General features: G+C 47.9%; 2 protein-coding genes and 1 long non-coding RNA gene across 3 annotated transcripts in view; all 3 read right to left on the reverse strand.

Moving 5' to 3' along the window:
- The window catches only part of LOC140419035 (uncharacterized), a 529,091-nt gene that overhangs the window by 282,920 nt on the left and 233,211 nt on the right, over window positions 1-12,960 (reverse strand). The window lies entirely within an intron of this gene.
- The window catches only part of LOC140417805 (uncharacterized), a 35,541-nt gene continuing 23,472 nt past the window's right edge, over window positions 892-12,960 (reverse strand). The window contains exons 3-4 of the mRNA XM_072501260.1: window positions 5,872-6,662; window positions 892-2,622 (exon numbers count right to left, since the gene is read on the reverse strand). Of these exons, the coding sequence (XP_072357361.1) occupies window positions 1,828-2,622; window positions 5,872-6,662 (1,586 nt within the window). The 3' untranslated portion in view covers window positions 892-1,827. The remainder of the gene's footprint in view (window positions 2,623-5,871; window positions 6,663-12,960) is intronic.
- On the reverse strand, window positions 8,865-11,962 carry LOC140419021 (uncharacterized). Its single transcript, XR_011945484.1, has 3 exons — window positions 11,914-11,962; window positions 10,431-10,506; window positions 8,865-9,982 (listed from the first exon to the last, which is right to left on the reverse strand). It is a non-coding gene; the product is annotated as an uncharacterized lncRNA (long non-coding RNA).

The following is a 12,960-nucleotide window of genomic DNA, read 5'->3' on the forward strand; positions in this document are numbered from 1 at the left end:
GAGAAAAATCCCAACTGTCAGAAATTCTCAAATCATTTGTAAATTTCTTTCAAATGTTGACAGGTTCCTGCAGTCAGTTTCCATTCAATTGAAATTAATGAAAGATGAGAGACTGGGTTGGAAGCAGAGCTGGGCCCACTTGTACTGGGACCCCAAAGCCAGACATCACTTACTCTGACACAGCAAATCCAGGGACCACTCACACTGAGACAGCAAATCCAGGGTCCATTTACACTGAGACACCAAATCCAAGGGCCACGTACACCGAGACACCAAATCCAGGGACCACTTACGCCGAGACACCAAATCCAGGGACCACTTACACCGAGACACCAAATCCAGGGCCCACTTACGCCGAGACACCAAATCCAGGGACCACTTACACCGAGACACCAAATCCAGGGCCCACTTACGCCGAGACACCAAATCCAGGTGCGGCTTACGCCGAGACACCAAATCCAGGTAACATTTACATTTTGAAGTTGACTTATGGGTACAGATTGTTTGCAATAAATCCCCAACTTTCAATTAAATCAGGTTATACAAGATTTAACTATCTGACAGAATGATCACTTTAAATGGTAAATTCAAAATATTTTTAAACCATTAAAAGGTAACACGTTGGGGGCAGCATGATGGCACAGTGGTTAGCACTGCTGCCTCATGACGCCGAGGACCCGGGTTCGATCCCGGCCCCGGGTCACTGTCCGTCTGGAGTTTGCACATTCTCCCCGTGTCTGTGTGGGTCTCACCCCCACAATCCAAAAATCTGTGCAGGGTAGGTGAATTGGCCACAGTAAATTGCCCCTTAATTGGAAAAAAATAATTCCGTACGCTAAATTTTTTTTTTTAAAGGGTTACAAGTTGAAAGATAAAAAACAAAGTTGAATGAACAGTAATTGACAGAGAAGTTTATCTTTAACAATTAAACAGACTTCTTACAACTTTCCTCAGTTGAGCAGACGAAAGACATGAAGTAATAATCCCAAAATGTGGTAACATGTTAACAAAATGGTTCATCAAAACATTAGTTTTATCCCCTCAGCTCAATTTTTCTAATCTCTAATTAGCCAAAGTGTCAAACAATAATTGGTTAACTTAATGGTCTGCTGATTTATATTTGGCCTGACATCTACTCGTGTACAAAATGGCATTTTAACCTTTCATGACAATGACTCTGAAGTGAATTAACCTGAAAATAGTTGGGTTACGTTAAAACCATTGATTTGAAAACTACCAACACAGCGGAGTGAAGTGATTCGAGTTCTGTGACCAGGCTGCCGGTACAGATGGCAATGGGCGGCCATGTAGAGTTGACAAGAGACTCTGTGAAATATCAATTTAGTATTGAACTGAAAGTTCATAATTTTGTGAATGAGTTCTTGGTGATTCTTAAGAAAAAATTCTTCATGGGATGTGGGTGTCGCTGGCTCGGTCAGCATTTATTGTCCATCCCTAATTGCCCTTGAAAAGATGGGGGTGAGCTGCCTTCCTGAGCCGCTGCAGTCCAACCATGTTAGGAAGGGAATTCCAAGGTTTTGATCCAGCTGCAGTGAAGGAATGTCGATATAATTCCAAGTGGAGGTGGTGAGTGACTTGGAGGTGAACTTCCAGGTGGAGGCGTTCTTGAACCAAAGGAAAACATCACAGACGATGCTTTCAAAAAGGGACATCACAGCCCCAAAGATCAGTGACATGTCTGAAGGTATTTAAATGCCAGCCATTTATACGATTTGTTAACATCAGCAGGAGCAAACCAAATACTATCAGACTAACAATCCCAGGTGTGATTAACACCAGCGAAACTAATGAATCCAACCCCTGCAGTTACTTATGAATTCGCTGGTGTGTCAGCAGGTTAGATGGCTGAGTGAATCCCTTCCCACACACTAAGCAGGTGAACGGCCTTTCCCCAGTGTGAGTGCGTTGGTGTATCACTAGGTTAAAGGACTTGGTGAATCCCTTCCCACAGTCGGAACAGGTGAATGGCCTCTCCCCTGTGTGAGTTCGCTGGTGTATCAGCAGGTTCGATGGGGGAGTGTATTCCTTACCACACACAGAGCAGGTGAATGGTTTCTTCCCAGAGTGAACCCGTTGATGTGCAATGAGATTGGGTGAAGACCTGAACCTCTTTCCACAAGTGGTGCAGCTGAACGGCCTCTCCTCGCTGTGTGTTTGCTGGTGTTCCAGCAGATGGGAGGACCGAGTGAATCCCTTCCCACATACAGAGCAGCTGAATGGTCTCTCCCCAGTGTGAACTCGCTGGTGAGCAGTGAGGTTGGATGAAGACCTGAACCTCTTTCCACAGGAGGTGCAGCTGAACGGCCTCTCTTCGGTGTGGGTTTGTTGGTGTGACTGGAAGCAGGATAACTGAGTAAATCCCTTTCCACACACAGAGCAAGTAAATGGTTTCTCTCCAGTGTGAATGCGTCGGTGGTTTTCCAGCAAGGATGGATAATTGAATACTTTACCACAATCTTCACATTTCCATGGTTTCTCCATGGTACTCGTGTCCGTGTGTCTCTCCAGGTTGGAGATCAGTTGAAGCTTCGAAGACACACAGACACGTGTACAGTTTCTCCCCACTGTGAATGGTGATGTTTTTTCAGACTGCGTACCTGGTTAAAGCTCTTTCCACAGTCACTTCACAGGAACACTCACACCCGGGTGTTATGTGCGTCTCGCCGCTTTTCCAGTCACTGATGCTTGAAATCTTTTCCCAGAGACAGAACAGACAAACATTTCACCTTCCACATTCAAATTTTGATGATGTTGAGGTTGTAATGGATTGAGTGATTCTGTGAGAGCTCGATGTGAAGTTTGTTTTGAGTTTTCTGTCGGCCAATCCTCCACTTCCAATATCCTGTAAAAAGAGTTTACAAAGGTCATCACTGTCAGTCCAGGATATAAATTCTGAACAGACAATTCTAGTTTATCAGGAACATCTTTTCCTCTCTTGTTCCCCCAAAGCTGTAAATCCCCGTCCCCCACACACTCCCTGGGCTGAAATCCAAACCCATCTCACCATCTGCACCATTTCTTTCCTCCACTCCGTTTTCTCCCTCCCTCTCCTCTGCCTGGGTTCAGTTCGCCAGGTCCTGTCTGCAGACTGATAATAAAATCAATGGGTCTTATTGGGGGTTTGGGGCCTCCAGCGGATGTTCGTGAATCCTCCCCGCCCACCTGACAGGGTTTCCTTCCTTGCCAGAGATCAGAGTCCTCATTGATTTGAGTGCAAAGTGTGAGCACATATTTCTTGTCCCCCTCCCCTGTCCTGTGATGTGAACCATCCTCCAGTGTCTGAAGCAGGATGGTGCCCATTAACCTGGGCCTGTTCCCGGGAGGGAGGGAGAAACCCCGTAGCTGCAAACCAGGGAGCTGACAATGATTGTGAAGGGTTTGCGGATCCACAAAGTGTTTCCAAATCCTCCCACCCACCGCCTGACGCTGACTTCGCTTCTCCAGGACAAACAAGCGCCGAAATCCATGTCCAGCAGCCACACTGCGCATGCTCCACATCACAATGCCCTGGGTGTGATTGACGGCAGCTGCAGACCAATAGGAAGAGGGGGCGGTGTTGGAGGACGTAGCGGGAGTGGCTGATCCTCCAACCAATTTGAGTGAATGAGGGGCGGGGCTGATCCCGATCTACCTCATTGACTGAGACTCTCGACAACGCAGAATCGCCGAGCAGAAACTTATAGCCAAGTTCCGCACACATGAGTGCGGCCTCAACCGGGACCTGGGATTCATGTCGCATTACATTCATCCCCCACCATCTGGCCTGCGAAATCCTACCAACTGTCCTGGCTTGGTACAATTCACACCTCTTTAACCTGGGGTTACCCCATCTCTGGATCTGTAAAGATTTAATCACCTCGCATTCCAAGCATTGTGTGGCATCTTTGAATTTGTCTATATATGTGTTTCTGGAACAGACCTCTTCATTCACCTGAGGAAGGAGCAGCGCTCCGAAAGCTGGTGACATCGAAACAAACCTGTTGGACTTTAACCTGGTGTTGTAAGACTTCGTACTGAGACTCTGCATCATTTTGAGTTCTTCCCATTGGCCACGTAGGAGCGGGTTCCAAAACCTCATTTCCTGTCTGAGTGGTGTTAACCAATGGGAAGATTTGGTGGACCGGATGGACAATCAGACTGCAAACTTTGCGAATGTAGATTGAGCTTCACACAGATTAAACCTTCTTCCTGTGTCAAACCTCTAACACTTTCTTTCTACTTCTTTTCACTTCAATGGACTTTTTAAGATTCCATTGACTGTTCTACAGAACTGTTACAGCAGGCAACAACAAACATTAACTCTGTTTCTCTCGCCACAGATGTGGCACAGTGGTTAGCACTGCTGCATCATAGCGCCAGCGACCTATAAGACCATAAGACATAGGAGGAGAATTAGGCCACTTGGCCCATCGAATCTGCTCCGCCATTCAATCATGGCTCATATTTTCTCACCCCCATTCTCCTGTCTTCTCCCCATAACCCCTGATCCCCTGACCTGGGTTCAATTCCAGCCTTAGGTGACTGTGTGGAGTTTGCACAGTCTGTGTGTTCCCACAGTCTGTGTGTTCCTTCTGGGTGCTCCAGTTTTCTCCACCGTCCAAAGATGTGCAGGTTAAGTGGATTGGTTATGCTAAATTGCCCCTCAGTATCCAAAAAAAGGTTAGTTGGGTTACGGGGACAGGGTGGAGGCATAGACTGAAGTAGGGTGCTCTTTCCAAGGGTCGGTGCAGGCTCGATGGCCCAAATGGCCTCCTTCTGCACTGTAAATTCTATAATTCTGTCGGATTTTCTCTCTCAGTTTGATCTGATGGGTTTGTCTGGTGCTATTTCCCTCGTACTGTCCATGTGTTTGGGTATTTTAGGGAGCAGGTAGAACTTCCTTAGTTCTACCTGTTGTTTTTGGTTAATGTGTCTGGAGTCTTTGAGTTCTTCCAGTCCGTCTCCAATTCTTCTTCCTGTCTCGGGTGTATGGGTCTAGGTAGCTGTGTGTTGTGATTTGTGTTGTTTAGTTGTCTGTCTGTCTCCAGAAGGTATTGTCTCTCGATAACGACAGTGCTGCCACCCTTGTCTTCTGGTCGTATGAACATATTTCATTACTGTGACAGGGCAGAGACCTGTTTGAAAGATTCAAACATGGGAGTTCTGGGAAAGATGGGCAAGGATTTGGGAGGTGACAACATGTTCAAAGAGTTTGGAGAGGCGAGGGAGGCTGAGGATGGGGCAGTAATTTGTAAGGATGGCAGGGTCAAGGGTTTGTTTTATTGAGGAGGGGGTGATGATGGCAGATTTGAAGGACAGAGGGACATTACCTGAAGAGAGAGAAATGTTGACAATATCCATGGACACAGGGTAGTTGGCTGATCAGTAGCTCAGTGGGAATAGGGTCGATGGAGCAGGAGCTGGTCTCATGGACAAGATGAGCTCTGAGAGGGCATGAGGGGAGATGGGAGAGAAACTAGAGAAAGATGTGGGTTCAGTGCTCGGGAAAGGATGAAATTTAGAGACAGTTTGGTCCGGTGGGCTCGTGGAAGGGAGGGAAGCAGCAGAGGCAGCTGATCGGATTTACTCAATCTCAGTCTCAAAGAAGCTCCACAAGCTCCTCACACGTCTTGTTGGAGGTGAGGATGGAAGAGACGGGAGAGCGAGAGTACTTCAAAAGGAAGTAACTTGTGTCAGATATTAAAACATTTCAGCACACTGCGTATCTAACACAAATCTAATTTATTTGACTTTTACGCAGAATATTAGCTCCTGTAAATGGGCTGGAGTTTGTCATAAAGAGAAAGAGACCCAAATGAACATGGTTCAGTCCTGAATGTGAGTAACAGTAAAATCCAATCACTGTGGTTACTTGTGGCCTCGTTGGTGTCTCAGCAGGTGGTATGAAGTGGTGAATCCCTTTCCACACTGAGAGCAGGTAAACGGTCTTTCCCCAGTGTGAATTCGCTGATGGTTCTGAAGGGCAGATAACTGAGTGAATCCCTTCCTACACTTGAAACAGGCGAATGGCCTCTCCCCAGTGTGAATTCGCTGATGTACAGTGAGCTGAGATGAGTGTCTGAACCCCGTCCCACAGTTAGAGCACCGAAACGGTCTCTCGTCAGTGTGAACACGTTGATGGCACATCAGTTCCCCAGAACTTTTATAACACTTCTCGCAGTCTGGACACTGAAATGGTCTCTCATCAGTGTGAACTTGTTGGTGTCTCAGCAGGTTGGCTGAAATTGTAAATCCCTTCCCACACACTGAGCAGGTAAATGGTCTCTCCCTGGAGTGAACTCGTTGATGTGTGGACAGAGCAGATGACTGAGTGAATCCCTTCCCACACTCTGAGCAGGTGAATGGTTTCTCCCCAGTGTGACTGCGCCGATGAGTTTCCAGCTTGGATGGGGAAGTGAATCCTTTCCCACAGTCCCCACATTTCCACGGTTTCTCCTCAGTGTGACTACATTTGTGGCTTGTGAGGCCTGATGATCGACTGAATCCTCGTCCACACACACAACACGTGTACGGTTTCTCCCCACTGTGAACGATGCTTTTTCCTTCCATGTTCAAAATCCGCTTATATTCAGGATATGATAAATAGAGGACTCGGTCAGATCCTGATGTGATGCTTGGTTTGAGTTTCCGGACTTGGAAGCCTCACCTTCGAACACCCGGTGAAACTGATTGGAAACAGAAAATAGGGAGTGAGAGAGAACCCACAAAAACACAAAAGCAGGTTGTGAAAATGAGCTGAATGAATCTGGTCACTTGTGGGGCCAGCACTGGAAACAAATGACCAGGAAAACTGCTGGGTTGTCATCAAAACCCAACTGGCCTCTTTGGGAGGAGAGAGAAAGAGCTGAAGAGGGATTTTGTATATCGACAAGACATAATAAGAGAGTAGTTGGCAAAACAAATTCAATCTTGAGCTTCATAAACAGTAATATTGATAAAGAAACTATGCTTCTGGTGGCACAGTGATTAGCACTGCTGCCTCACAGCGCCAGGGGCCCGGGTTCAATTCCGGCCATGGTGACTGTCTGTGTAGAGTATGCACTGTCTCCCCGTGTCTGCGTGGGTTTCCACCCGGTGCTCGGTTTCCTCCAACAATCCAAAGAAGAACAAGTTACTTGGATTGGCCTTGATAAATTGCCCCTTAATGTCCAGGGATGTGTAGGTTAGGTGGGGCTATGGGGTCACAGGGACAGGGTAGGGGTGTGGGCCTAGGCAGGGTGTCCTTTCAGAGAATCAGTGCAGACTCGATGGGCCGAATGGCCTCCTTCTGCTCTGTAGGATCAGCCACACATTGGGTGGATCTACGGGTTAGTATGGAGAGAGGGCAGCGTCCGTTATGGAGGTTGGATGTGGGACTATTCGCAGATGAGGAGGTCTGTGGGCGGGTGAGCAAGTCCATCCAGAACAATCTGGAAATAAATGATACAGGGGAAGTCTCGGCAGCAGCGGTGTGGGAAGCACTGAAGACAGCGGTTAGAGGGGAATTAATTTTGATACGGGCCTGTAGAGAAAAGGTGGAAGGAGCAGGGAGGGATAGGTTGGTTAGGGAGATACTCCAGGTGGATAGGAGATATGCGGAAGCCCCGGACGGGGGGTTATTGAAGGAGCGGCAGAGGTTACAGATGAGGTTTGGGCTGTTATCTACAGGGAAAGCAGTGGAGCAACTGAGGAAGGCAAGGGGAGCGGTGTATGAGTTTGGGGAAAAGGCCAACAGAATGTTAGCGCACCAGCTGAGGAAAAGGGAGGCAGCCAGGCAGATAGGGAGAGTAAAGAACAGAGGTGGGAATGCGGCCCTGGACCCAGTGGGGGTGAATGAGGTGTTTAAGGACATTTATAGCAAGTTATACGATTCGGAACCCCCGGCTGGGGTGGAGGGGATGAGGCAGTTCTTGGGCCAGTTGAGGTTCCCGAGGGTGGAGGAAGAACTGGTGGAAGGGCTGGGAGCCCCAATTGAAATTGAGGAAATAATGGAGGGGCTGGAGGTCATGCAGTCGGGCAAGGCCCTGGGGCCGGACGGCTACCCGGTGGAATTCTACAAGAAGTTCTCGGAGATATTGGGCCCACTGCTGGTGAGGGCATTTAATGAGGCAAGGGTCCTTCCTCCAACAATGTCGCAGGCCTCGATCTCATTGATTCTGAAACGGGAGAAGGACCTGAGCAATGTAGGTCATACAGACCAATCTCCCTATTGAATTGGATGCCAAACTGCTGGCTAAGATATTGGCCACAAGGATAGAGGACTGTGTCCCGGGGGTGGTAGGGGAAGACCAGACGGGATTTGGAAAGGGCTAGGAACTCACGGCTAATGTTAGAAGGCTCTTAAACGTTATCATGATGCCCTCAGAGGGAGAAGGCCTTTTGTCGGGTGGAGTGGAATTATTTGTGGGAGGAGTTCGGAAGGCTCGGGTTTGGTCAGGCCTTCATTGATGGGTACGGTTGCTGTATCAGGAACCAGTAGCAAGTGTGCTTACGAATCGGCTGATGTCGGGCTATTGTGACGGTTACAGAAAGCGGTGAAATGATGAAAGCGGCCACAGGCTCAGGCTGACTCGCTGATTGTCCAATAATAACAGTGAGAGTCTCAGTGGGACAATCAGACAATAATAGTGGAGATGGGACCCAGAGGATAAGCAGCAAAGGATTCACTCACTTTGAGAGGAACAAACATAGTGTCTGTTCCAATAAGTCAGGCTGCAGTGTGTGAGTGGATCCAGTGTAGAATCATAGATTCCCTACAGTGCTGAAGGAGGCCATTTGGCCCATCGAGTCTGCACTGACCCTCTGAAAGAGCATCCTACCGTGACCAATCCCCCACCCTAACCCTGTAACCCCACCCAGGGACAATTTAGCACAGCCAATCCACCTAACCTGCACATCTTTGGACTGTGGGAGGAAATCTGCGCAGCCACAGGAAGAATGTGCAAACTCCACACAGACAGTGACCCAAGGTCAGAATCAAACCCAGGTACCTGGTGCTTGAGGCAACAGTACTAACTACCGAGCCACCCCCGTAACTCTGTCATGATTAGACAATACCCTGCCTGTTATTCCAAATCTGATGTGTGTTACTCTGTTACTATTATTATTAGACAACAACCTATCTGATATTCCAATTTTGGTGTGTGTTACTCTGTTACTGTTATCATCAGACAATAATAGGAGGGCAAGATGCAAGGTAGCATTGATATTTTGAAGTTTATGTGTTACAATGAGTGTCACTGGGAGGTGTGTGATAAAATAGGAATGGAAACATCATGACAAAGGGTGGCACAGTGGCAGTGGTTAGCACTGCTGCCTCACGGTGCTGAGGACCCAAGTTCAATCCTGGCCCTGGGTCACTGCCGTGTGGAGTTTGCACATTCTCCCCCTGTCTCCGTGGGTCTCACACCCACAACCCAAAGATGTGCAGGCCAGGTGGATTGGCCACTCCTTTGAGGTCCACCAACAAAATAGAACAAAGGAAACAAACTTAGGGACAAAGCAAAAAGGGCCACTCCAGTTAGGGGCACTGCCTGAACATAACAAAGACCAGCAGAAACTTAAAAACATCTAATGAGAGTGCATTTAAAGGGGTCAATAAAGCACCCCAAACCCTGCGGTGCCCACCGGGCATGGCAGGCTTTGATGGTGCCCATGGACACCGCATGCTCCCTTTCTAGGGCACCCAGCTGCGAATGTAGCCGCGGAAAAGGAGTAAATAGTCTGACCGGATGACCCCCTCGGTCGCCAGCTGCCTGGAACTACAAATGATGCGCTTCGCCAGGCCCAGAGCAGGTTCACAAGGAGGTAAGTGGCGCTGGTTCACGAGGTCTTCGGCCCAAGTAGGACTCAGCAAAAACACAGTCCGTGCTGCAACCCTGGAACAACCACCCAATAGAATCCACCTCCTCCCTGCTGGTGTGTGGGGTCTTCAGTCCAGGAGGGGGCTCAGCAAACACACTGCCCACTCGATCCCTCTGCCCTGGAACAAGCACACTGGTTAGAATAAGGAGGATTTTGTCCTTGCTGAAGGCAGATGTTATCAGTTGGGAAGACTGGGCCGGGCACTCAACCCGGGAGAGGCCCAGCAAACAAGCAGTCCAAAGGGCTTTACTCCCATCTTGTTTTTGAAGTTACCTCCTTGTTGTTGTCTTTCTCTCCTCTCTCCCCTCTCCTTCCTCCAGGCAGCAACCAGCACTGGACACAGGCAGAAAACTGAGCAACAGCAGCAGCAATAGAGAGAGAGAGAGAGAGGGAGAGGGAGAGGGAGACAGCAGCAACAGCCACTCTCCACCACGGCAACAACCTCATAACACCAAAGTCTGCACTGGGAGTGCCAGCTTCAGATTGGCCATGCTAAATTGCCCCTTAATTGGAAACAAATAATTGGGTACCCTAAATTTATCATAAAAAATAATAATAATACTCACCTCTGTCACAATTTTGGTGTTTTCAAGTTTACAATCTCCTGCTGCAACCTTTGGCTGGAAAGATATTTGGAAGCAGCTGTAAAAGGAAATTACAATGGTCAGAAATGTTAGTCGAGGTTAGAAATTAAGATCAGACAAACATTTATCTTGGTTTGAATTTGCTGGGTGTAAATCCTCTCCTAACCGCCGGTAAAAGGACTTTCCAAAATCCATCACTCTTTGAGTCCAGGATAGAAGTTCCAAACATTCTCTCCCCTAGTTGCCAGTCCCAGGATTATTTTTTTTTAAAATTCAGAGTACCCAATTCATTTTTTCCAATTAAGGGACAGTTTAGCGTGGCCAATCCACCTACCCTGCACATCTTTGGGTTGTGGGGGTGAAACCCATGCAAACACGGGGAGAATGTGCAAACTCCACACGGGCAGTGACTCAGAGCCAGGATCGAACCTGGGACCTCGGTGCCGTGAGACAGCTGTGCTCATGTCCCAGGATTATTTAATGAGGGTTTTACTTGCTTTGGAGACAGTTCAGTGAAGTTTCACTAGTCTGATTCCTGGGATGGGAGAGTTTGTTTTATGGAGCAAGATTGAGCCTGATTGGTCTGTACCCGATGGAGTTTAGAAGAACGAGAGGTGATCTTATTGAAAGATCTAAGATTCTGAGGGGTTTTGATGAAAGAATATTTTCCCACATGGGGATTCAAGAACTAAGGGGGACAGTTTAAAGATAAGAATTCTCCAATTTGACACTGAGATAAGGAGAAATGTCTTCCCTCAGAGGGTCATCAGTCTGTGGATAAAAGCAAATTACTGCGGATGCTGGAATCTGAAACAAAAACAGAAAATACTGGACAATCTCAGCAGGTCTGACAGTATCTGTGGAGAGAAAAGGGAGCTAACGTTTTGAGTCTGGATAACTCTTTGTCAAAGCTGAGTTTGTGGAATTCTCTTTCCCAGAGAGTAGTGGCGCTGGGTCACTGAATATACTCAAAGCTGAGTTTGTCTTTTTTTTAATCTACTGGGGAGTCAAGTTTTGGGGGCAGACAGGAAAATGTAATTAATGGCACATTCGGATCAGCGTTTATTGAATGGCAGAGCAGGGTCAATAGGCCGAATGGCCTACTCCTGCTGCTAATTCTGATGTTCTTCTTCTGTTCTTCCGATTGCCACACATGCCAGTAACACCTCCCCGCGCTCGGGGGGGGGGGGGGGGGGGGGGGGGGCTGTCAATCATCGAGACAATGATTTTCTCTTCTGGTCACCGGGATCCTGAAGCACCGTCTCTGTTACGTCATCAAGGTGGCCCCTCAGCCGCGCCGCTAAACAAAGATGGCGGCCGTGGAACTGGGCCTGATACCGGATAAAAGCTCCGCAGCTGCAAACGCGGGATTTGCAGGGTCTTTTTCCGGGCTTGTGACAAGCAGAGGGTGTTTATGAAGCCTTCACTCCCTCCCCACCCCGACTCCCGGCTCCATTCCTCTTACCGCCCGAAACAGCCCCTCCCGCACTCGCAGACCTCCTCGCAAAGTGACACTGCGCATGCTCCAGATATAACCCAACATTGCATCTGCGCACTGGGCTCCGTGGAATGAATAGGGCACATTCACAGACGCGGGGAATGTTGGGTAATAGCCGCACCATTGAAACAGTTAATACAAAATAACTTGGTCACCAATTGCGAAAATAATCAAACAATTTATTGTCAATGGGTATTCTGCTATTCTCCATTTCTCAAATTGATCAAATGCTGCTCTCCTGTGGAACAATGCAGAACTTCAAGGTGTTTTTTCCCCAATGGGTCCTTCCTCTCTCCTCCCCAGAAGATGCAAACTCTTGCTGGGTTCAATTCCAGAATCAGTAATTCCTGCATCTTCTTCCCTCTTGCTCGTCATACTGAATGTTCAGTGTTTTCTAGAATGATCCAGCACAGATGGAAGTCACTCGGAACAAAGTGTGAGGTTGTCCATTTTGGAAGGACAAATATAAATGCGGAATACAGGGTTGATGGTAGGATTCTTGGCAATGTGGAGGAGCAGAGAGTTCTTGGGGTCTATGTTCATACATCTTTGAAAGTTGCCACTCAAGTGGATAGAGCTGTGAAGAAGGCCTATGGTGTGCTAGCGCTCATTAACAGGGGGATTGAATTTAAGAGCCGTGAGGTGATGATGCAGCTGCACAAAACCTTGGTACGGCAACATTTGGAGCACTGTGTACAGTTCTGGTCGCCTCATTTTAGGAAGGATGTGGAAGCTTTGGAAAAGGTGCAAAGGAGACTTACCAGGATGTTGCCTGGAATGGAGAGTAGGTCTTACGAGGAAAGGTTGAGGGTGCTAGGTCTCTTCTCATTGGAACGGAGAAGGATGAGGGGTGACTTGATAAGGGTTTATAAGATGATAAGGCGAATAGATAGAGTAGACAGTCAGAGAAATTTCCCCCGGGTGGAACAAACCATTACAAGGGGACATAAATTTAAGGTGAATGGTGGAAGATATCGGGGGGATGTCAGAGGTAGGTTCTTTACCCAGAGAGTA

Source organism: Scyliorhinus torazame, chromosome 5 (assembly GCF_047496885.1).
Source record: "Scyliorhinus torazame isolate Kashiwa2021f chromosome 5, sScyTor2.1, whole genome shotgun sequence".
Classification (NCBI taxonomy): domain Eukaryota; kingdom Metazoa; phylum Chordata; class Chondrichthyes; order Carcharhiniformes; family Scyliorhinidae; genus Scyliorhinus; species Scyliorhinus torazame.